General features: G+C 26.8%; 3 protein-coding genes across 7 annotated transcripts in view; 2 read left to right on the top strand and 1 right to left on the bottom strand.

Annotated features, from left to right (window-relative positions):
* LOC100163277 (disintegrin and metalloproteinase domain-containing protein 11) overlaps nt 1-27,179 on the bottom strand; it is a 164,535-nt gene that overhangs the window by 26,760 nt on the left and 110,596 nt on the right. The gene's annotated exons all lie outside the window — the stretch shown is intronic.
* LOC100161607 (reticulocyte-binding protein 2 homolog a) lies at nt 2,798-7,499 on the top strand. The gene is made up of 9 exons (XM_001944800.5): nt 2,798-3,200; nt 5,048-5,253; nt 5,343-5,602; nt 5,666-5,828; nt 5,903-6,058; nt 6,298-6,432; nt 6,511-6,657; nt 6,742-6,973; nt 7,030-7,499. Exons 1-9 carry the CDS (start codon nt 3,041-3,043, stop codon nt 7,176-7,178), a joined length of 1,608 nt encoding a protein of 535 aa, XP_001944835.2. The 5' UTR covers nt 2,798-3,040; the 3' UTR covers nt 7,179-7,499.
* LOC100568496 (serine protease inhibitor 88Ea-like) lies at nt 14,165-26,180 on the top strand. Of its 3 annotated transcripts, none has more exons than XM_029488041.1 (6): nt 14,165-14,542; nt 19,026-19,364; nt 21,519-21,812; nt 22,686-22,815; nt 23,879-24,114; nt 25,918-26,180. In XM_029488041.1, the coding sequence occupies exons 2-6, from the start codon at nt 19,047-19,049 to the stop codon at nt 25,945-25,947; spliced, it is 1,008 nt and encodes a 335-aa protein (XP_029343901.1). In that variant the 5' UTR covers nt 14,165-14,542; nt 19,026-19,046; the 3' UTR covers nt 25,948-26,180. The 3 variants fall into 3 exon arrangements, with proteins under 3 accessions (XP_029343901.1, XP_029343902.1, XP_029343900.1); XM_029488042.1 differs by lacking the exon at nt 25,918-26,180 and adding an exon at nt 25,521-25,806; XM_029488040.1 differs by lacking the exon at nt 25,918-26,180 and having other exon boundaries at nt 23,879-24,228.

Here is a 27,179-nt window from a genome sequence, read left to right as displayed (position 1 = left end):
TAATCTGTAACCGGTTAATTCATGGTCGTTGAAGATTGAAAGTCTAAACAGTAAGGTAGCGATATCGACTTCTTGAGAACCAAACTGTAACCGGTTAATTTATGGTCTTTTGGTAACTCAAGTTTCGATAGACATACATCACTGAAAAGTACATATATGACATCTTATATTATTTATTAATTAAATATATTTTTATATTACATAATATTATATTTAACTTTGATCATTGAGAATTTAAAAATTAATATTAATACCATACAGTGGCGTGCAGACAAGACACAAATGGGGTTTGTGTGGGTGGTATTTTTTGTTAAGAATTTTACAAGTTACTAAAATTAAATTTGTAAATGTTATTTTACTACGTGTCATTTTACTACGTTCTTTTAGTTTTGGGTGGGTGGTGGGTGTAAAAAAATTAACTTTGCCCCACATGGAAAAAGGGATCTGCACGCCACTGATACCATACATGGGAAAGTATAAATTAAATTGGTAGGACGTAGGTAAGTACTTACTACTAGCCACTAGGACAGTATAGATACTGTAGATTATATGTAGATACTTAGTACTACCAACGTTGTAAGTTATATTTTAATATAATATTAAATTAACCTGCAATTATACAATTACATTAAGAGTACTTCGCACACGCATATTATGTTGTATCTGTCTTACACACGAAAATTTTCGTTCGCTAGTTTCAATAGGGTGCCGTCAGTTTTGATATTAGAATAAATTGACCTATTATAAAAATTTTAAGTAACAACATTATCTTTGTTCTTTCGTTGGTTTTTTACGATATTTTAATTTTCAACTGAGTTATGAGCATTTTCAAATATTAATATTTTACACTCATAATTCACTTAAAAATTAAAATATCGTAAAAACCAACTAGAGAACACAGATAATGTTGGTAATCGGTAAAAAAGACCAAGGAAAAAAAGAACAATTTTTAAAAATATATTAATTGATTATCACAAAAAAAAAAGTTATTGATATCAAATTATTATTATTTAACAAAATTAAATATTAATGGTATCATATCGTGTGTGATACAGTAGTTAAGAAATTTTCAATATCCCTTTTACCGTTTTTATAATCTTCGCATAATTTTACAAGTCTAATTTGAATTTTTTCATAAATATAGTAGGTACCTATGTTTTTTTTTCGTTTATATCCACCTATATAACATCTTGAGCCAACTTCGTTTCATCAGATCCAACTTCCAGGCTTATTTTTGTACCGTGAGATGATTATTTAAAAATTATAATATAAATATTAAAAAATAACGTATAATTAAATATTTGAGTAAATAAATAATTGATTTTGTTTGTATGATTTTTTGACATAATTCTGGTTTAGCAACCTATCGATTTTTGAAATTTTTTTTTCTAAAATGTGCTTTGTAAGAATGTAATAAAAAAAAGCCAGGACAAACTTTGTTTTGAAGTTATATTGATAAAAAACTTCAATAACTAAATTTTTTTCGTCACGCGCATTTTTTAAAAAAATACTTAGAATTGAATATTATTAATTTATTTTTTCAAAATGTGTGGTTTTTAACGCTGATTTCGAAATTGTTTGATTTTTTTGCGGAAACCATTATTTTGGAAGTTTAAGCCATCCAAAGTTTGCTATTTTACGTTTATACGCATATGCACAACACTACTTTAATGCTGTGCGGAGGCCGGAGGAACTCGTGCTTGATGTTTTTTCGATTTTTTTGTTCGAGTGCAGCGCACGGAGCGAGTGGTAACGCTAGCAGATTATGTGCTTTTTAACAACTTTGTTTAATTCCGAGGCCTGCCTAAGGTGGTTTTACATACGATTAGCAAATCGGTGAATATTTTCTATTTTTCGTCAGAGTGATATTCAATTCTAAGTAGTTTTTTTTAAAAAAATGCGCGTTAGGTGCATAGGTACACAAGTTATGTAGTTTTTCAAGTTTTTCATCAATAACTTAAAAACGAAGTTTGTCCGGGCTTTTTTTTTTACTTTCTTACAAAGTACCCTAAAACTAAGTTTTTAAAAATCGAAAAGTTGCCAAAACATAATCATTCCGATTTTTTTATATTTTTTAGTCAACAAATATGGGGGTATGAGGGCATCTTCCCCATGAGTTACTTTTCATGTAATATCAGTTGGGGGCTACAGCCCTCCAATATTTCAGCCCTAGTTGCACCACTGGTACTTTCTTAACATTTTTAAAAATTTCAAAAATTGTAAATTGTTCTTTTTTTCCTTGGTTTTTTTTTTCCGGGATTCGATAATGTTGACATGTTGTTACTTTAAAGTTTGATAATAGGTCTATTCACTCTAATATCAAAACTGACGGCACCACCCTATTGAAACTAGCGAACGAAAATTTGATATGCCGTACAATATGGGTAATGGTCCTCACACACTACAGCGGTTTCAGTGGCGGTGGAGGTTACGGCAAAATGAGCCAGGACACAATTTTACCGGCACCGCCAAGACAAAAGAAATTTACCGCCACCGCTGCAACGTGTGGCGGAGAAAACTTATTATGCGGGTGCGACATCCTCTTTGATATACACATGATACTTGGGTAACATTTATAAGATTATGATTAATATTTATTATAAATATAGTTATTTAAAATATTATCATAATATAATTTTCGATAATTTATTCGAAGATAAGCAATCGTACAATATTGTCATCAGTTTACAAACTTAACAAACGTTACGAAACGTTGCGCATACCTGTAACTAAAATGATAACGAACGTGCCCAAGCGATGACGATGATTATTAGCGATGCTGATACGTGATTACACCGCGACCGACTCGATTCTATTGTCTTTTAATGTGATAAGTAATTACTTATTAATTATTATTAGTAATCTTTTTATTGAGTGTTTTGATACTGTAGTACTATTTTCACTTATGTATTTATATTTTACTTCCGTTGTTTCTTAGAAGTTTTAAACCACGGTTATTTCACTATGTATTAGACCAAACGTATAGTACATAATCGTAACTTATCGTTAATTGTTTTTGTCTGACCATCAACAAATAAAAATGGGTATAAACATTGAAAATATTATAAATGAAATAAAATTTGATCAGAAGTTAATTAGTGTATTTGACACATACAACAAATACATCAACTATCGATTCGACTATCTCGTCAGAATAAGTATTACTCATACACCAGATGAACTCAATCACAACGTTGACTGTACGTATTGCTCATAAATCATAATCATTGAATTTAATAATTATTCATAATCTCTGTATTGAAATTTTAAAATATCTATCTTTATGTATTAGGTACATATAAAACTAAATTTCAAGAATATTAATCATAATATTTATAAGTTTTCTTCTGTACTGTAATATAGTATGGAGTCAATTGTATAGGTTTTTTTTTATTCTATGCTTAATCAACATTTGTACATATTTTTACTAGTATTTATAAAAGCTTATGAAAATGAATTACTCCAATTAAAACATATTGTCTAGCTATTTAAGATATACCCATGGATAAATTAAAGTATTGTTTGAAATATATAATATCCAGACAACGTTTTTGAGCAATATGAATAATCATTAAAACTATTTGTATTTACCGGTCTATTTAATTGAATGCCCACATGTTGTCAAGTTGATCACAAATTTCAAATTAATCATAATATACAGTGTGGTCATCCGCTGATGAAACCAAATAGTGTCATGTTTTCAAACAGATTCAATAGAAATTTTGTTTTTTTACACATTTCAACTTCAATCAAAGCTTAGAAGAAATTAGATAGGTATTATTTAAACAAAGAATAGTGTTTTTAGTTATTTTGTTGTAATTTAAATATATTATACGCGGGGACTTGAAATTTTTACTCATATTATACATTTTCCCATACTCAATGATATTTTTAAAATATTTAGATTAATTTTAAGTTATTACTCATTTATACCATGAACCTATTCACACTGTTCTACAGTTAGATAATAACAATAATTTAATATGATTTGAATATACACTATTATAATAATTAAATACTTATAATAAATGCAATGTTTTCAGCAGAAATTAAATAAATCTATTGTAATACTATTAGTAAAATAAATTATATATATAGGAATAACCAGGGTCACCGTTACGATTTGTGAGGCCTTAGGCTATTTCTAAATTTTGAGGAATAAAAACAATAAAATCTCCGGTCAATAATACTATGAAAACCAAAAGGGTGGATAGTGTTTAAGATTTAGTGAGTGTAGGCTTCTAAATTTACTTGGACTGTTTTATGTTTACCTGTGTCTATGACCAAAAGTGTTACTATAATATCTCTGTAAAATTTAATTCAACAGGTAATCACGCAATTTGTTAACTTTAAATTATAATTTATAATTTAATTTTCAAACATTAATCATCAAACAATGCAAGTTTTTGTGAAACACATACAACCACTAGCTTTATTTATCTTGTTTTGATCTGATTGCATTCAATTTAGAAAATAAAGCATCATTTTATAATTAGTAAATATGTTATATTTAAATAAAAAATTATTTTTGATTTTAAGTAAGGTTTAGTCTGTAATTAAAAAATTAAAATATAATATGTCCTCTTTACCCAAATAACTGTTTGAATAGGTATTTAACAATTTAACAAAAACTCATAATTTGATTTATATGCATTTGCATATTTGTTCTGGTTGATTGTATGACATTATGCTAAGTGAGCACAAAATTTGTTTCACGGCATAACAATTTAAAAATTGAAATATTTCTTTAGTGTATATGAAAAACTGTGTTCTCTTGATGCGGTGTTAGTAGGAATTTTCAAAAACCGTTTGTTTTAAAATTTATTTTATAAATATTTTTAAGTTTGGCACTTGTTAAACATTATAAATATAGAAAATGTAGGTTAAAAATGATAAAAATGATAGTCTTAGTATTGATAGATCACGCCCATGAATGCTCCCAATGACAACATTTTGAAAAATTTATATAAATGCCATTGGTTGTCAAAAGGTCAAGTGTTATTAATATTTGTTAGCTCAATTTTAATTGATTTAAAATTATTTTTAGATTCTGAATTTGATCCAAGTCAACATATTTCACAAAATTTTAATAATAGTAACAACAGTTTAGACAATGTTACAAAAATGCGAGAAGAATTAAAAACTTTGACAAAAGTGGTAAATTTAAAAAGAAAAGAATTGAGCATAATAACTATTAATGAGGATGGATTAAAAAATAATATTAAACAATTAGAAGATATTATATCAATTAAGGTAAATATGTCATAATATTTATCCTATTATTCACTATTAATTTTTATAAAACAAAATTGTATATATTGCTAAAATTTAAATTATTTTAGAAAAATTACATCAGTGAAACTGCCAAATATGCAGAAGTCAGATGGAAAGCAAGGGAAAAAGTTGAAAAAGAGTACAATAGAACAAACAAAAAATATATTAAAATTGTAAGTCAGTTAAACAAATCAAAAACCAATTATGCTAATGGATCTAGTAAAGATAAGGATTATGGGGAGCGAACAAATAATAGGCGATTACGATATGAAGATAAAATTAAAAAGATGAATGATATTATAAAAATTGCCAGTGATAGTACAGAAAAGTATTTACATATAAATTGTAAATTTGTCTAAATAAATACCTACTATTGAATGTTTTGTTTTAGATTACTACAATATCAAATTGCATTACAAACTTCCAACGATCGCTTAAAAATATTTTATGACCAATTAAATAACCATATAAAAAATAAACAAGAAGTTTCATTATTATTAATACAAAATGAAAAGCGAATTAATCAATTGAAAACTAATTTATCAAATCTGGGGGTAAGTAAAATAACTTGTATTCTATATTTATTTAATCAATTAAAAAAATTGCTATACATTTTATGCAATTTCAGGTTTTAACAAGCATAGAAAAAATTAGAGTCCATACATCATCATCAAATTTAATTGAAAATGATAATTTAAAAAAAGAATTTTTGGATTTGCAAAATATGAGGAATGAAATTTTAAGTTCACGTCCTAGAGGAATGTTCAATCCCAAATATCAAAAGGTTTTTATTCAATAAAATTTTAAGTTTATTTATTTTTTAAACATGAAAAATGTATGTAGTTTTATTTAACTAAATTAAAAAATAATCTTGATGTAACTAATATTCAAGTATTATTAATGATTGGGTTTAAACATACCTTAATTTAAAACATAATATTTTATTCTCGTTTTTTTTTTTTGTATGGACCAATTAATAAGTTAAATAATTATTATATTCCTGATTATACTTTTGTTTTCAAGGAAAATAATTTATTCAAAGAAGATATTCGAAAATATTTAGAAAATGATGAAGCGATTGATTCCATAGATTATTTAATTGAATTAAAAAATAATATGTGCAATAAAGATACAAATTTAGTACATTTTATTCAAACGGTAATAAATAACATTAAAATGTAGTCCCTTCGTTTTTTAAGAAAAAAATGATATAATATGGATATTATTTGTTTACAGAATTCAAATGAAACAAAAATTTTTTGGAAGTGTCTGTCAACTTTAAATATAGACGAACTAAAGAAATTGTTGGTACATTATTTTATCAAAGCTGTAGATTTAAAAGAATCTGGACGAGAAAATGATGAAATAATATCTAAACTTGATGTGAGTATCAACAAATTTATATTTTATTTTGTTTTGAATGTAGCTAGTTTCTTTATAATAAATATAAATTTAAAACAATTTTAGGCAACGAGTGACAGACTTAGGCATAATTATATGTCTTTAAATAATAATTTTCAAGAATTTCATTTGTCAATTGAAAAAAAATTCATGGAATTAAAAAAACATTATCAAGCAAAACTTAATATGTTATTCCAACTAATTCAAGAAGAAAATAATGCTATTACAATGTTTAAAATGAGACAAAAAATTGTAGGACTTAAAAAGAAAATAACTGAATTGGAGAAGTTACAAACAGGTTAAAATTATATATATATAACCATGTACAATTATTAATTAACTAAATTATTTTAGTGAAACCAAAGGACACTCCAGTGATGCCCGAACCCCAGATAAGTTTAAATCTTCTAGAAGCATCCAAATCAGAATCTGAAACCATGTCATCTACCAAAGTGATATACTACAAAAACAAATTGAAGATACAAAAAAATAAATCCAAATAAATTTACATTTTGTAGATGTTTTACAGAAAATATATAATATTTGTATAGGTAGACTTAGGCTTCAGTTTGTATTCAAACTTCAATTCCCTTTTTGCCAGGGCCAAGACCTAAACTTTGGATTGTAATTATAAGGTTTATGAATAATTTTATTTCAATTATATTAGTGCATTACAAATTGTTAAATATATTTACAGGAAGCCCAAGGGTTCTAATCTATCTTTAAGGGTGAATTAAGAAATAAATATTTTTTAATCGTTATTTCAGAAATATTAGTGATCATTGATCACTAACTTGTTTTTAATAAAATATTAGTCCTTGAAATTATTGTTTAATCTACTTTAAAGGGAATATAGATTCAAATTGGTTTGGACTTACTCCATTCATGCCCAAGGTTAAAAATTTTGACAGATTGGGGAAAATAATTCTAAAAATAGATTAGATAACGATGTGATAAACTGGTGTCCTACATATAGGTCACTGGGCATGAATATATATAATATATAATATAATATATTAATAATAATAATAATATATTAATATATTATATTATGAATGTATTTCAATTATCTAGCCTTAGAAATCCAAGAAAATATTATACACTTTAGTGTATCCTATAAATAATTATAAAAAATTCATGATTGTGCATTGACAGTTGTATTTGTGTTAAGTATTAAATTTGTAAACATTATAGGTTTTTAATTTTGTGCTCACATACCATCTATAAAGTGTTCAAAGTATTTTTAAATGTACCTACACGTCCTTACAGAAGTCTCTTAAAATTAACTATAATTGTATGTATTACATAAGTCTTGTACCTCCATATAGCTTATACAATTATAGCTACTGCTATACTATTTGCCCTTTTCTGATATTTAATACATTTTATATAATTATTGTACCATATATAGCTATCAATAAATGTTTAAATAAATATTTTCATACCTGAGAAATTAAGTGAGTAAAGAAATATGCTTTTTAATATACATTATATATTTTAATACATATTCAACTTGTCAAGTTTTTTTAATATAATATATGAATAAATTCTTACTGAAGTGTAAACATTTTTAAAAGTGCCACTCTTATGATTTATATTTTAGAAGTCTGTTTAATGTTCATTTACACTCCGTAAATGTCATGTTCGACGTTCCTCTTCTGTCCTTGGTTTGTTGATTCTTAATCTTCAATAATTACAAACTCTGATAATGTATAGTATATTAAATTTCTATAAATTGAGTCCTATATAATACAAAAGTATGATTGAACTAAGACTTACACAGTAATATATTATATGTACAATTCTTTTTAATACAAAAAATTAAAGATTTACACTATATTATACACAATTTATATAATAACATAATAAAAATATGGTCTGTTATCAAAAGAAGCGCATGATGTGTTTCACATCAAAAATAATTTTATTTTCTTGATCTTAATCATATACATATAAATGTTAAAAATTAACCTAGTACATCATGTTCCAAAAATTAAAATATTAAAAGTGCTGTAATTTTTTTTTTGAATTGTGATACTTTAATTCTAAAAATATAATTTTGTACTTTAAAAAATATAGTTCTCTACACTTGGCCCGTAAATTGAAATATGTAAGTCAAGCACTAGTTAGTCGACTAATATTCACTTGCCACAACTACTGGTGCATAGTTAAAATTTTTTTTTTGCAATTAAGTAATAATAGCTCGGCTTTAAGAACAGATTACGTAAATTTAGTAAGCAGTTAAAGTTAAACTTGTAAATTTGGTGTTTCACTTACCCTACCTGAACTTTAAAACAACATAGGTACTTAAATAGAGGAAATCCTTCTAAAATTAAATTTAAAACACATGAATACATGACTTCTGTATAAGCATATGGTAAAAAAAAATAATTTCCTATTTTTTGTGTGTGTGTGATAGTAGTAAATACGTTAGTCAGCCTAACATATTACACAGATAAAGAACATTTACATAATAATTATAAGATGTATACCTACAACTATATTACGACTTAATCTTAGGGTTGCCCACATTTAATTTTTAAAATACCGGCCCAAGTGTTCAAAAAAAAGGTCATCATTTTCAATGGATGATTATTTATTTATTTATTCTTATAACTAATTCGGCTTTAACCGTATCAATTCCTAAACGATTGCGCTCGTCTGTACACAAACTGTTCATGTGAATAAAAAACGCGTTCAACAAATGCATTGCTACACGGTACCTACCGAAAATACAACTACACAATTTGTTTAATATATTACTAATATATTATGTATAAATTAATTTAAGAACATTTTTCCGATCATTTACTGCACAATTAGAAAATATTAAATGCAGTAAATATTTATAGAAAAAAAAAAACTAAAAAAATTGAAAACTGACAATACCCGTAAAAAGCTCAAAAAGAGTCAAATTATTTTAAAAATTTTATCGTGAGAAAATGCTGATATGAACATTCAATGAAATTTTCAAGTATCTACAGTCTTCTTCTTTTAATTACAACAAAATAAGAAAATCGTAACATGAGAAATCGATTGAATATCAAATGCTGTAAAAATATAAATTTTAAACGCTCATAAAAATTTCATTTGACTTGCTTGTAGACATTTTTTTTTTTGAAAAAGGTAGACAAATTTATGAGGAATCTTGTATTATATTTTCAAATCTTAGATTTAAAAAGAAAATTTTTCATGAATTTCTAACTCAAAATAATTTCCAAATTTTCGTCATTTTTACGTAATTTGTCAATATTTGAAATTTAGATGCTTATAAAAAAAAAATTGTGTCAATGGATTTTTAATTATTTTTATCTGATTTTGAAATAAAATAATAGGAACCTTCTATTACATTTTCAAGCTTTCGCCAAACAAATAAAATTTTATTGATATTTATAGAAAAAAAAACTAAAAAAAATGGAAACTGAAAATGTCCGTAAACAGCTCAAAATAAATCAAAATATTTGAAAAATGTTATGATTATGTTATGATTGAAAATCCGCTCAGAATCTAAAATTGAAAATCGAAAATGTCTGTAAACAGCTAAACATAAGTCAAAATATTTTGATAATTTTATCGTGTATAGGCAATACTAATATAAACATTCAGTCAAAATTGTATGTACCTATGGTCATTTGTTTTAGAATTGTACCAAAAACCAAAATCGATTTTCTCGAAAACAGATTTTGCGTAAAAATTCCCGTTTTTCCTTAATTTTTGTTTTGTTTTTCACGGCGCTTTTGATAACTGGGACATTTTTACTTTTGACCCCCCCCCCCCAAAGAACCAACTACATTCACTTTCCTATTAGAAAAGGTACTGTTGAAGAAAATCCAAGCACATTTACTGTCATAAAAGGTGATGACAGACACAAAAAAAAAAAAATTAAAAAAAACACACATCATTGTAAAATCAATACATTCATCGTTCCACTCAGAATCCAAAATAAATTGTTATTGTCACATGTAATAAAATTCATATAATTTTCTAATTTATAATATTATAATGATATCTATTATGCATTCGTGATATAACAACTGTTACCATAAAATTTCATATGGCACATAGTTCACGTCGTACCTAAATTTGTATATTTTTTTGCAGATAGTTAAAAACGATGAGACACCTCGTAAACGCACAATCTTTGGAGTAAAAAAAAAGTAATATACTACCCTGGACATCGCCACTGGTCTACATTGCAGCGTATACTTTTTTAATAAACTAGGGTTTTAAATACTTTTAAAATCAAAAATCAATTATTTCGTAGAGCATTTAATATATTATTTTGTTAAGTAGTTTCAAGGTTTGCAAATTGGTTGTAATGTACCCCTAATGTAACCTCTATTCATGAATTTCTTTCGAATTGCTTTCAATTCGTTTCGTATAACAAATTAATTATTATATTCCGATTAGCTTCAGATAAAACGTTTAAAAACACTTAAGCATTGTTTTGTTCCCATGTTGATTGAGTGGTTGTAGGTAGATTATAAATTTGTAATGCATTAATTAAACAGTAAAATAATGATTTCTCTTTCGCGCTGCAGAGTGAATTCAGACACGGGACAGACCTTCATTTTTTTTTCTTTAAACGGCAGCTGCACGTGCCTTATATTTATTTTTACTTGGCAAGCAGAGAGATAGGGAAAAGAACATTAAATTATTAAAAAAAAAAAAACAAAAAACGTGTTCGTTTAATAATTCAGACGTCTCATCAGATTGTGTTTTATTGCTTTTTTTTCATGAACAGCGAATTTTCAACAGTTGACGCGAAAATAGATTATTTATTTTATCGATTCTTTTTAAGGCCTACTGCAGGTGTTTGTAGTATAATATATAATCAGGGGTGGATAGGCCTATAGGGAAAAAGGGTTTTTCCCTGTAGGCCCCCATCTGTTTATGTTGAGGGGCCTATTCTGGTCTACATATTGTTTTTTTGCAAAATAAAATATTCACCAAATAGGAATAGTTTAAATTTAAAACTTCATTTTTTTTATACAAATTATTATTACTTACTGTTATTTTTAACAGTATAATAATAAAACGATAAGTCAAGAATTTGCTTATGGATCTTTAACATAGTATTTTACATTTTTATCTTTAATCGAAGACCGAAATATCCTCGTATGTTTCCCTAATCCCCCCCCCCCCCCAATATTTTGTTTTTGTAAATTTTTTTGGCCGATATTTAGTACGGAATTTATACGACCTTACACGAATTTTTTCAAAAACTCCTCACAACCGGAAAAAAGCATTTTCCTCATATGCCGTTTCCCCAACTCCCCACCAAACTAAAAATACGTTTTCGCACTAAAAATTTTATTTATAGGTAAATATGTTAGATTGAATGTCTAATGCGAGCGAAGCGACCAAATTTTTTTTCAGTTGCGGGGGCCCTTTAAATATTTCCCTGTAACATAAATATTACCTATCCACCCTTGTATATAATAGTATTTTACGTATGGGTTAAGAGTATGAAAAAAAATGTATGAACATTTTATGGATCATAAATAATTTGAGATGTAGCGTCCTTTATTTTATAATAATGATATTACAATTTACTATTATTTTTTTAAATTTATTATTATATCTCAATATTTTCCAAAAGTATATTTTTAAAAATGTGTATTTTCAAATTAATTTACTCCTAAAATATATTGATTTTCCTGAGTTTAACTTAACTCGAGCAACCATTTACACAATCACAATTTATCTAAAACAAATAATATTTACAAATACATTTTTTTGAATTTAAAAAAAAAAGGTGGTAAGTGGATGTCACTCTGCTGTACAGTAGTCAGTAGGTTACAAGCGGGTCACTGTATAATGGATGGTATTAAATTTGAATTCAATGATATAATATCATTGTACAAGAAAAACGATTCTGAGCGGAGACGGTATGTCAGTCTATGTATAAGACATAATATTATATTAGGTACCTATAATAAATTCCAAATTAATCATATCATAATATTTATTAGGTACTTATAACGCGTTATACATCAACAAAAAACCGTGGTACTATCATAGATATATAATAGTATACTTTAGAAGTTTCAAGTATACCCAAGAATAATATTATACAATCACAACAAAATAACGAAAATAGTTATTCTAGGTTTTAAATATGTAATTTCGTCCAAATTTGAACTTAAAATGTCTATAAAAATAAACTGTGTAATTTTAACTGTAATTTTAACTGTGTATTTTTTAGATTTTTTGGTAACAGAATTAATTACTTACGTGGAATCTTGTTTTAAGTTTTTAAATCTTAATTACAAAAGTTGAACATTTTATACATTTTTAACTACAAAATAATTATTCAAATTTAAATTTGATAAATGTTGTCAAAATTCGATCTTTAAAATACTTAAGCCTTGTTTCGTTTCCACGTTGATTGAGTGGTCGTAGGTAGATTATAAATTTGTAATGCATTAATTTAACAGTAAAATAATGATAACACGGCGCGGCGTCTTGAATAGGCAATTAATTTACGTCTTGGGCGAATTTTGTTCTTTAATATTGCAAGACTTATATTATTATGATCTCAACTACAGCAGTTACAAGTATACAAACTGACGATCAGATTAATAACTGAGTAGTTTTGAACTAAATTATATAAACATACTACTTGTAAACACTTTTGGTTGTTTTAAACTTTCTAGGGTTCGATATTTGATAAATATAATGCCTATATCGCAGTGTGAATACATTAGTGTTGTAGTAACTAAGAATTTATGATTTTGAGAAAAATCAGGTATTAATTTTTAATATCTTAAATCAATGATAAAAGAAAAATTATTTTATTTAAATGTTTGAAATTTTGGTATTGTATTATATTATTATTAATATTAAGTATTTAAAAAAAAATTGTCTGTTTAAATACTATTAAACAATGTTTTTATTGATTAAATAATTTTTTTTTAGTCAATACACTATTGAATTTTAATATTTACATTAAAATACCTATTAGAATGTAGAATAATAAGCAAATAACAATAAAAAGGAATTGTATTTTAAATGGAGTCCTTTTAATAAAAATTATAAAATTATAAAACATCTATAAATTATTTTTAATTATGCTTAGGGTTAAAATATTATGGAGTATGAAAAATGTAGTGAGTATTAAAACATTTTGACATTCGAAAAAGAAAATTTTGAAAAATGTAATACTTTTTGAAATATTGAGTGTCTTACGTTAAATAGATCACTCTGCATACCTATTAATATATTATTCCTCCATCTTAATGTAGGCTGTGCTATTAGAATACTGAAATTAGGCCTTTTACTACCAATATAAAATTTATAATATGTACCTAGTCGATAAAAAAAAAATATTTATATGCACGTTTTATGTTAATACACAAAACGGTACACCTGTTCGACGTAAATGAGGAAATATTATTAATGAGATGTCAAATTCCGAATTCGATAACGTTCGATACGACGATACCTATTCAAAATTGTATCTAATTTCACAGTTTCAAAGATGTTAATTGATTCTTTATTTTAAAACGAATAATACTATATACATTTGTTTTTTTAATACCAATAAAATTATTTTGTCGATATAAAGAAAAAGTCATCAAAAACCACTGGTTAGCACATTGTATCAATAATATCAATAAATAGTAATATCATTAACAAAATAAAATATAGCGTTTATGATATATCTACACGTATTTAATTTATTATCTACACCACTGAACAACTATTAGGTACTAACCAACCTTAAATGTTTTCGATAAGAACTTTGTAACTGGTTATATAAACTTGCTAACGGCTAGTAGTTAGTCATTCGTGTTCTTGTGTTTTAGTTCATCGTTGACATTGATACCTACTGATTACGTAGTTTTGGCAGTTTTCGTTATTGGTGAGTGATATTTTTATATTTAACAGATAATTAAGTTTCTTTATACACTGAAGAAAATTTGGAATTAATTTTGGCGAATAGTGAACGTTTTAAAAATCAATCAAATAATTTGAAAGTTTCTAACGACTAGGTGATACCATTTCACAAGGTTGAAAAATTTCACGGTTAGCATGTCATAGAAAATGCCTTTATAAGTCAGATAAGACTATAAATGTATTTGAATGGCATTTATTATACATTAAATAATCATGAAAAATATTATCGTTGTATATGATTAACTAAGTATATTAATTGATGATAATATTTTGAAAAAGAAATTTATATATATATAACCTATTTAAGTTGAACCTTGTTTAAAATTTTCAATACTCAGCTATAAAAGTTGAACATTTCATACATTTTTAACTACAAAATAGTTATAACATTTTAAATCTGATAAAATTTTTCGAATTACGAACTTTAAATGCTTATAAAAAAAAATTTTGCCTAAGTATTTAAAATATTTTTCAACTGATACTGTAACAATAAATCAGGGGCCTTGTATTACATTTTCACGCTTTTTTTATCCTACAAATAAAATGTTATTGATATTTATAGATAGGAAAAAAACTAAAAATTTGAAAACTGACAATGTCCGTAAACAGCTCAAAAAGAGTCAAAATATTTTTAACATTTTATGGTGTATAAAAGATGAAAATATAAATATTCAGTAAAATTTTCATTTATCTACGTACAGTAATTCGTTTTTGAATTACAACAAAATAACAAAATTGCTAGGTACATAAGAAATCGAAATCGAGGGAATATCCAATTTTGAAAAATTGACAGGCTAATGAGGAATCTTGTATTACATTTTCACATCTTAGATTTGTATGAATTCCTAACTCAAAATAATCTTTCTAACTTTCGTGTTTTTTTCCGTATTTTGTCAAGATATGATCTTATATGCTTATAAAACAAAATTGTGTCGATGTATTTTTAATATTTTTGAACTGTTACTGTAACAATATATCAGGAGCCTTGTATTAAATTTTCACGTTTTTTTATCCGACAAAAAACGATTTTTGGAATTTATAAAAAAAAACTGAAAAAAGTTGGAAACTGAGAATATCCGAAAACAGCTCAAAACTAGTCAAAATATTTTGAAAGTTTTTTCTTATATAGAACAGGCTAATATAAACATTTAGTGGAAATTCGATACGATCATTTGTTTTAGAGTTACATCGAAACGATTTCGCATAAAAATTACCGGTTTTTCTTAATTTTTATTTTGTTTTTCCGAGCGCTTTTGATAACTACTGGGAATTTTGACCTCCCAAAAGTATCAACTAGATTCACTTTCCTATCGAAAAAAATACTGAAATTGAAAATCAAAGCATTATTTCAACTACTAATCGTGTACACAGACACAAAAAATATTATTGTGTTGTTTTACTTACTTACTATTTTTTTAAAAGTCAATATAATATAATAATTTAATAGTTACCTAATAATTAATATAATAATAACAATAAGAAAAATGTCAAAGTTACCTATTATAGTAAGACATTAGGATATTTAAAACATTTTTTTTTTTGTTTTATCGCTGGATAGTTTAAATTATTTTATAGAAAAATCTTGAGGTGGCCGCAGGAAAACGCCGGGTAGCTGACACTAAAAACAAGTGACGTTCACTATTATAATGACAACAGAAGTAAATATTGAAACAAACTGAGAACATTATCATGCAGGTTTTGATAGTTTTAGTAATAACATGCTTAAATCAATTAAGTACCATAATATTGATTTTTTTAAATTTTAGAAAAACCCGTTCTTTATGTAAAAACAATGTAATAATATGGTATATTGAAATGTCTGTTAAGTGAATTTGACTAGTCCGCAAAATTACGCAAATTACTTGCAAAATTATGGTACCTATACTAAAAAACAATGTACCTAAGTGTTTATTTTTAATTTTTTTTATTTGCTAAAAATCTAGTCCGGAAAATTGAAAATTAGTCCGCAAATTATGGTATAATACAAAGTTAAGTAAGTGAATTTTTAATTTTTTCAAAATTTCACCAGCATATCAACGGTTGTTCTTGATTTGCTTAAAACTGAGTGTCTGAAAAAATTGAAAATTGGACCACAAAATTACACAAAATAATGCATAGGTATAACAAAATTCAAAAAATTGTAAATGTAAATGCTGTCGAAATGGAGCTTTAGGTATGGGGTTGCGTGGATGTTATGTATAATAATCACGAATTAAGGTATACACAGTTTTCTATAGTGAATAACGGTTGATTTATGTTTGTGGCTTGTTGCAAGAAGTGCCAATGTCATATTTTGACATTTAAATTTTTTAAATTTTATAGCTAAGGATCAATTATATTTAAGATCAAGTTCTACGTAAATAGGTTAAATATAATTTAATTGATTCATAATAATAACATCATAAAATATACTTAATAATATCATGATATATGCATAGGCTGACTAACCATCTTCGCTCGGAATTATTTTTCGTATACAATAATATGATATAATTTTAATTCAAATTCAGCACCATCCATTACAGTAACCCACCCACAGTTACAACCCTACTATACACCAGAGAAACACACACTCAGCATCGTTTTTTTTTATTATAAAGACTCAATCAAATGTACGCCACACGGATTAAAAAATACCCCTACTTAAAATAATATGAGAATCTAACAGGAGTATAATAGTTCAAATTAGCTAATATAAAAAATGTACAAAATATGTAATTTTCATTCAATTATGCCCCCTCTCTCAGCTAAGTGAAAATGTAATAATATTTCATTAATCATTATAAATAAGTACCTAAGTACTCATTATGTACACTCGAAAAATAAAACTATCTTTCTCTTCGGAATCGTGTATTTTGCAAATGTGGGTACACTCAGAACCACCCTTATCATACCAAATCATCATATCGAATATTAATCGAATATTATAGAGGTTTTTTTCAAAATAAATTAAAGTAACAATAATAATATAACAATTAACTAAATAAATTTGAAAGTTTGATGGTATAGTAATTGGATTATTAGTAATAAGATCAAGAAGGTGAATAGTTCTCGGTCAGTTAATTTTTGTTAATTAATTGATACTTAATGTCCGAACCATGCTACTGTATGTATTTTAAACAAACTAAAACCTTGTAATTTAAATATATTAAATAATTTGTATTCATTTTTTACATTAATTCTATATTATATTACACACTAGGTACTACCTAATTCTCGGGAACAAATTATGATTTGCAATCACACTTGGACTCATAAAGATAATAATTTAAACTCTTAAAATACATAAATAGTGCAGTTAGGTACTATAGTTTTCTAATAAAATACTAATCATTAAAGCCATTATTATACAAATATTAGTTAAATATAATATAAATTTATAATATTCCACCTTAATTTAACTATAGGTATTATTATTATTATTAAATTATATTCTAAGTCTGAACAAAGTTCGGTACCTAATGATGTAAATATTAAATACTATTAATATTTGTTTAAAGAGGGCAAATACTGTAAATAGCAGGAATTCTTCTTAATATGATTCTGTAGAACAATAGTATACTAGAAAAAAAATAGTACATGATTTTATAATTTGTTTTGCTAGTGAGATTTGGCATAATTATATTTAAATTTGAACATTGTGTTAAATAATTATGAACACGCTAAGGCTGTTTGAATTTTTTTTTTTTTATTTGTATGTCTCCCAGCTACGGAATAAGTTACTGCAAGAGGTCTTCCTGCATTTATTCGATGTGTACCCTTGTAGTGCAACTGATGAGAATATTATGTAGGTTCCTTTATTCACAACCACGGTTTAACATAGAAAACCGTGTTTACAACCGATGGTGCTGTAATTATCAGATAAGGTCTCGTGTATAAAAAAGTAGGTACAATAGACAATATTATGAGCAGCAGGTTACCAATTGGTTTTAAATTACGGCGTGGCGGGTTTTCCGCAGCAAATTTACGTTTTAACATAATTATGTTTTAGTAATTATTTAATTAATTCGAAAACATATGTATCATAATGAAAAGTTCGAGAAAGAGAATATTTAAGAAAATCTCAATTATAAGATAAACAAATTCAAATAGTACCGTGTTGTCATATTATTATAATGAAACTATATTGTACGTTATATACATGGTGTACCACGTTAGTTTACTAATTAAAAGTACCTAGGTACCTAATAGTTAGTTTAATGATTTTTGCCTGAAACCTAATGACATATACATAAATATGATATTGTTATAAAATAGCAATTATAAAAAAAAAATAGAGCTGACGATGATATTTTTTAAAAATGTGTAGACAATAAAAAGAAAACCAATTTTTTTTTTTTTTTGGTTATTTGAATTTTGAATGCATTATTTTCCTATACCTTCTTATAGGTAGGTACTAGACTATTTTATCGAACAACATTTACATGATAAACTACGTCTTGTTCCAGGAACCAATAAACGATAAGGAGATGCATTGGCTGTGCAAGTGTGTTATCGGTTTGGTGATGTTGGCCACCACTACCTGGTCATCGACGGTGGCGGGCGTAACACAGAAATGTGTGCCCCCCGGACCAGGGCCGTCGCTGAACAACACTCTTTACGGCAAGTCTTACCTGTACAAACTAGAGCAGGAATTCAGCATTAAACTTTTGCAAACTCTTGCGACCTCTTCGAATAAAAATAACTTGATATTCTCGCCACACAGCATATACATGGTTATTTTGATCACTTACTTCTGGAGTAACGAAAAGAACTTAAGGAGTTTCCTCCATCTACCGCCAGACCAGGTATGTCTAGTGCTGTAAATTTTCCTGTTTTATTGTGAAAATGTTCATGAAATGCTTTAACTGTGTTTTTATTTCAGTATTAATATTGAATGTATACCTAATCGTTTTGCTACAATTATTGATTTTTTTTAAATTTATTGTTTGAGTCATTTCCACAATTTTAAGCCAAGTAGGTACATGTTATTTCTAAATAGTAATTACATTGTATCTATTTAACACAAGATTACAAGTAACATTCAATTCATATTTAAATAATAAACATTTAATTTATAGCAAATTTAAAAAAATATTAAGAACAAGATTTTTATTATAGTTTTAGATTCTGAGTGGAACGATGAATGTATTGATTTTATAATGATGTGTGTTTTTTTTAATTTTTTTTTTGTGTCTGTCATCGCCTTTTAGGACAGTAAAAGTGCTTGGATTTTCTTCAACAGTATCTTTTCTGATAGGAAAGTGAATCTAGTTGGTACACGGTAGTTGGTTAAGAAAAATTAAGAATTTTACACAAAATCTGTTTTCGAAAAAATCGATTTTGGTTTTTGGTGCAACTCTTAAACAAATTACCATAGGTACATGAAATTTTGACTGAATGCTAATATAACATTTTCTATACACCATAACATTTTCCAAATATTTTGATTTAGTTTGAGCTGTTTACGGACATTTTTAGTTTCTATTTTTTAAAATTTTTTTTTTTACAAATACCAATACAATTTTATTTGTTGGGCAAAAAAGCTTGAAAATTTAATACAAGGCTCCTGTTATATTGTTACAATAGCAATTGTGAAATATTAAAAATGCTTTGGCACAATTTTTTTTTATAATCATTTAAAGATCGAATTTTGACAAAATTTATCAAATTTAAAATTTAATAATTATTTTGTTACTAAAAAATTATAAAATGTTCAGTTTTTATAACTAAGGATTGAAAATTTAAAAAAAAGATTCTCATAAATAGTTCATACTGTAACCAAAAAATCTAAAAAATACATAAGCACAGTTATTTTTTACAGACATTTTAAATTCAAATTTGGACGAAATTACATATTTAAAAACCTGGAATAACTATTTTAGTTATTTTGTTGTGATTGTATAATATTATTCGTGGGTACTTGAATCTTCTAAAGTATACTATTATATTATATCTATGATAGTACCACAGTTTGTTGTTGATGTATAACGCATTATAAGTACCTGCCTAATGGATATTGTGATATGATTAATATGGAATTTATTATAGATACCTATTATAGGTCAATTTTTTTTTTTCGAGCGACATCCACTTACCCATTTTTTTTTTATAATAAGTCTTTTGTTTGACTCTGAATTTATACTTGTTACAATGTAAATAAAAATGAAACAGTAATTTTATAAAATATTTGAATATTTTTAAACTTGAAAATATAATATATCCCAAAGTATAAACTATTTTTAATCTAACAGACTCGTGTTAGTTGTTACATGTTAGTAACTACTTGTTATTATGTATATAAAAAAGAAACAGTTCTCTTATAATTTATAAAAAAATAACAATTTAAAAAAAAATTTTACAATATAGTAACTGTTTTAAATCTAACAGTCTTTTGTTAATTGGTACTTGGGTTGGTAGTAAGTAATAACAACTTGTTAGGTAGGTACTATGTAAGTACAAATTAAATGCTTACCTATCTTATAAAATATATCAAAAAAAATAACATATTAAATATTATTAAATACTGTAAAGATTTAAACTTTTTTTCGTGATTCCATTTAAAATATTAATTGGTATTTTAAACGTTGTAGGTAGGTAATCACGTTTATTATATTGGTATACACAATTGGTCAAAAAATATAGGATATATTTTGTTGCAAAGTGTGCAAATAAATCAAGACTTAAATCAGATTAAGTAGGCATAGAACTTTTATTATGTTTTTAGTATTTTTCAATGACTTGTTCATTTTTGCGATACCTACACACACACAGAAATTGTTTTAAAAACATAAATCCCCAAGTGCGCATTGCAAAAATTTTACAAAACGATGCAAATTTTTTAAATCGTTTACGAAACTTAATTAAATAGCGACAATATGAAATATAATATGTACATTAACTGTGGAAAACTGTAATTGGCTGATATTATCGTCGACTGACCCAATTCATCGTTGGTGCAGGACAAAATGAGCGTGATACAAGCGTACCGTATGGATAAACTGTTCCTTTCAAAGAGAGCATTGAACACCAGCGCAGATTACAAGTTCAGCTCGGTTAACGGTATATTCTACCAATATCCGATAGAAGAGTGCATTGCTGAATTATTGAAGGACGAGATGCACAAAATTGATTTCGCTGTCAATCCCGAACTGGCTAACAAGTACATCAACAACTGGGTGTCCAACCACACCAACCAGATAATCAAGGATTTATTTCCCGTGGGGATGATCACCTCTCGGACGATACTTGTGCTGGTGAGCATCATCGCCTCATAATACAGTAGATTATTATTATGTCCAACGTCGAGATCTTGAATTTAAAACTCAAACTCAATAGAAATACGTAATTACAATTATTACAATAAAATTCAATATCACCAACCTAGCGGCTCTCAAGCTTTTTTTTTGCGTACCACTCGTCCACTCATGTGTATTAAACTGTCACGTACCACTTATGCATAAAAATGAAACTATTCAAAATTGTAATATGTACACTTCTTTCAAATAATAATAAGGCACTAAATTATTACAAAATTATTATTTTTTTATTTATTGATAACAGTATATTTTTAGTTTTAATTTTACTATTTAAATTTTATACATTCTACGTACCTACGTGCGGCTGTGCGGGATGCGTGCGTTGCACAATAATAATAAATGTCGCACATTGTATAGAATTATATTATTATTAGTGAAATTATTTTCAATTTATTTATATTTATCTATTAACTGTTTCAATTTTCAAACACAATTAATAATAGGCATTAATTAATTTATTCTCCATTCTACCACCTTGTGGTCTTTCACATACTAGTGGTAGGTACGCGTTTCATAGTATGAAATCCACTACTGAGTAGATTATTATTATGTCTAATGTCGAGATCTCGAATTACTTATAACCTCGAACTAAAGTGAAAGACGTAATTATTACCATTAGAATAAAACTCAATATCTCCAACTTTTTCTGTTTCTCTCGGGTTTCGACATAATAACGATAGTTTACTGTACAAATCATTATATTGTATGATCGGATTGCCTGAATCTGATTAAAAACAACTTTGACGTCACCTGTATAGTACTAATTACCTTTAGCAAGTAATAATACTCCGTATGGCAACATTTCCACAGGCAAACGCGGCGTACTTCAACGGCTATTGGAGCTCGGGTTTTGACAGCACGGAAAATGATATGTTTTACACGTCACCCTCCAAGTACGAGTATGTAACGATGATGAAAAAAACTGCAGTCTTCAAAATATGTAAGCATACACCATTTGAGAGTGGATTAAAACTTTGTTTGTTTGTAGATACCTTGACATATTAATCAGCTAATGGTTTTGAACTTAAATACTTAACATTTTATAAGAATATACATTTATGCTTAAAATAAAATAATGCCGACCGCTGGTCAAAATGAAAAAAATGATCTTAGACGTGACGTGTGTTATGTGGGTAGGTACTGTCAAACATAATAAATTAATAGCCACAGAATAGGTGGTTTTAAATTTCTAGATTATTTAATTGTGCAAGGAACGTAAGCACCCACTTATCCACCCATTTAAACTCTATTTTATATACTTATTAGTTAATATTTCAACATTGGTACCTATATACATATAACAAATATTATACCTGCAGGTAGGTACCGTTTATGATTTAATCGCGAACGCATGAAAATTGAAAATAGATATTGTGTCCGATACCCATTTCAGCAAAAAAAAAAAAAAATTATGGTACCTACCATCATTGCAGGTACATTAGCAGAACCATATTTTTGGCTTCTGTAGACTATATTATTTCAGCTGACTTTATTTTAGCCGATATTATTTTAGCAGACAAACATTTCGGCCGATAATATTATAACTGACAGTATTTAAATCGACAGCTAAAATGCGGTTCGGCCAAATTATTATTTGACTGAAAAACTTTCAGCTAAAATATTATTCTGTCTAATTATTTTTCAGTTGGAATATTCGCCTAAAATACGGTTAATCTAAAATATTTTTGGTTCAAATACTTTTGTCAGCTGAAATATTTTGGGGTAAAATATTATTTGGTCTAAATATTTGTATGCTGAAACACTGTTTCCGAAATTATTTTACATATTAACGTTTCAATCATTTTAACAACAGTAAAATATACTTCGGGAAAAAACATATCTCCCAATGGGGTTTACCAATATTTATAATTTATTTTTGTACAATATTTCTCGTCTGGCGCGGAAATAAATAAATAAATAAAACCACCACCCCTCTTCAATCCGCCATTTCACAATGATATTGTAAACCGCACTTAATAATATCTATAACCCGGTTTGTGTAGCGAACTCCAGCGAGTTGGGCTCGCGCATCATAGAACTCCCGTACAAAGGCGGTGACATTAGTCTGTTCGTGATCCTGCCAAATGTCAACGAAGAACACGGAATTAGTCAGCTTAGTAAGATGCTAAGTACGAACACTATTCAAAATATTGTCTCGTCAAGCCAATGGAGGTTGGATTATGTCAATGTGTATCTGCCCAAGTTTAACGCCACACATACAATTGGTGACCTCAGGGAGGTAAATGAAGTTTACAATTATAATTATGTCAAAAATAGATTTTATGTTCGATTTTCAAGCGAATAACTTATGAAGTAAATACTATAGTTAGCCGAATTAAAATAGATTCTCAAATTAATACACTTTTTTATTGATGTGAAAACATCTTATGGGGCTTTTCCGACTTTTCCGCTTGAGCAGTGAAATTTTTCGAGCGTTATTTGAGCGTTACCCTTTTCGCGTAACGCTAGCGCTGCTGACGTGCTGATAGGTGGAGTCTCAGTGCGACGCAACGACAGGCCGAATTGTGCTCAGGGGGAGGTACATTTCCCCAGTCCCCCCAATTTTGAATTTGAATTTTTTTTTTTTACCATTCGTTTGTAGCCGGTTTGTATTGGTTTGTAATCTAATTTTTTTCGTTTGTAGAGATTTAGTTTTTTTTTTAAATCAAAATTTTGGTGGGGGGCTGGGGAAATGCCCAAATTTTGAATTTGCATCTAATTTAGGTTTTTATTCAACCAGGCTTTTATTATATTTAGATTTTTTAATTAACTGTTTTTTATTCAAATTAATTTTTTTTTATTCATATGACTTTTTTAAATCTGATTTAGGATTTTTTCAACAAGGTTATTCTATTTATATTTTTCAATCAAAAATGGTTTTTTATTCATATTAATTGTTTTATTCCTTTTAGACTTTTTTTATCCAATTTAGATTATTTTATCCAATTTAGTATTGTTTTTTACTTAACTGTATTTTATTCAAGTTAATTTTTTTATTCATATCAGACTTATCCAAATTAGATTTTTTTACCTCTAAAAAAACTCATTTTTACACTAGTGTTTCATTTATTTAACTTCTTTGCTATATCATGTGATATTATATAATTCAATCGATTTTCAAATCAGTTATTAGTCAAATTAAGTCATTAAAACTTTTACTATTACGTTGATTTGAACTTAATTAATGATGGAAAATCATCACAGCCCTAACTTATATGAGAGTTGCTAAGATTTAATATTTTGTATGAATATTATTGATAATGTATACAAATTCATATAATATTTAGTATTAATATACTTAATATGTTCAGACAAACTTAAGCAAGTTTTTTTTTTTTTCAAAATTATAGTTTGTTTCATAATTTGTATCAAATATGGCTATAAAAAACAACATACATACATACATATAATCCTTCAGTTTTATATTTTCAAAATGCATATTATCTATAGTTAAATACAATATGTTAATCCTTATATATACTACATTTGTTCATTAAAATAATACGTATACCTATAGAAGTTGTAAAATAAAATGCTTAACAAAAGATAAATTTACTTTTTAACTAAAATATTTGAAATAATAATTTTTTCTTCGTGTTATTTATATAGTATAGTAGATATATTCACACTGTACTATTGTTTCAGACTTAACTGGAATTGATTTTACTGCCAAATCATCATATATTTCCCAATTGTTATTTAACCTTCTACAATACGCTTTATAGTGACCTACACCACTTATGTCTCCGGTCAATGAACAAATACCTCTGAGTTCATAGTTCACATTTTGAACACTTAGTACAGGAGGGATATCTGATAGTTTTATAAGTACATTGGTTCTTGGATGATTTTGGCTGGTAAATCCTAAAATTATTTTATTTATTAATTAAACGTATATTATTTTAAATACATAAGATTATACATTTATACACACTCACCTTCGTCATTTTGAATTATTTCTATGAATAAATGTTGGTTAGATAGGCATGGTGTTAACGTTTTAATTTTTGTGCATGTCTCATTGCCATTCTTATGTTCACAGATACTGCTAATGATACAAGTACGTTCATAAATAAATTGTTCAAGTTCCTTGAAGTTTCCATCATATATATATGTTATATGGGAGTATTGGTAACTCGTTTTATTACAATTAGAATCAGTACATTCTGTACTATCATATATGGTCGGGAGGTCTGGCATAACACATGCTGAAATAGATATTTTATTATTGAAATGTGAAACAATTAATATTTTTGTTATAATTATTCAAAAACATAACTTGCTCTAACTTGGTCAATTTTTATTCAATTTTTATATATTTTTTTTTTTGAACTGTTTTAAAAATATGTTCAACAAAATGGCTATCTTACAAATTTTAAATTCTTAAATGCATAAAAAATTTTTTTTTGAATTTTTGAATTTTAAAAAAAAAAAAATGAATTTTATGCCAGTCAATCAGAATTTTCATACTTAGTACTGTAAAAAAACCCGCGTTTAAATGTATTGATTTCCCATGGAAATATTAAGGGTGATACGGGACTTATGGGACATACTGTATAAACGGGAAAAATATAGGAAATGAAAAATAAAATATATATATATAAAATATATTAATAAAATAATATAAGGGATAGGAAACATAAGGAAATATTATAATACAGAGAGGAACATGCACATTATAAGCATATTAAATATTATTAACATGGTGTTGGGAAAATACATAACATTTTATATATATGTATATTGCATGAAAAAAAAAAATATATTGTAATAGAATAAGGAATTTATATTATATCGAAATATTAACAATAAGATAAGATTATTATTGTAAAACCAAAAAGAAATATTAATTGTTAAACATATAAAATACTAACATAGATGATAATTCAAATACTGATTGTAATGTCAAAAATACATCGTGGATTGTACTTTGTGTCTTTTGTCAATAATATTTAACAAATATAACAAGAAATATGTGGTGGATGTACCATAAATATTATTGAAAACAACAATGTATCTAAACTATGTAATTGTAAACAAACATATCTTCTTCTTATCTCTTATATTATAAAACACGGTTAGTCGCCGTTTTTTTCCGACAGGCGCGACGCAGCAAATAGGGAACCGCCAATGAAAAAATTCCGTCGCCGCGGCCGCGTTATCGCCGATTTTCTTATCATTCCGCAGATTTTTGAGATTTTCGAAAATTTCCCCTTTTCACACGATTTCGACGACTTTCGAGCCTTTTTCGTCACCTTTTGTGCTCGATTCGCGTAGCTCGCGATCTCTCGAAGCCGTCGTGTG

Source organism: Acyrthosiphon pisum, chromosome A1, assembly GCF_005508785.2.
Source record: "Acyrthosiphon pisum isolate AL4f chromosome A1, pea_aphid_22Mar2018_4r6ur, whole genome shotgun sequence".
Lineage (NCBI taxonomy): Eukaryota > Metazoa > Arthropoda > Insecta > Hemiptera > Aphididae > Acyrthosiphon > Acyrthosiphon pisum.
The sequence above is the reverse complement of the archived record's forward strand: the minus strand, read 5'-3'. Positions and strand labels throughout refer to the sequence as shown.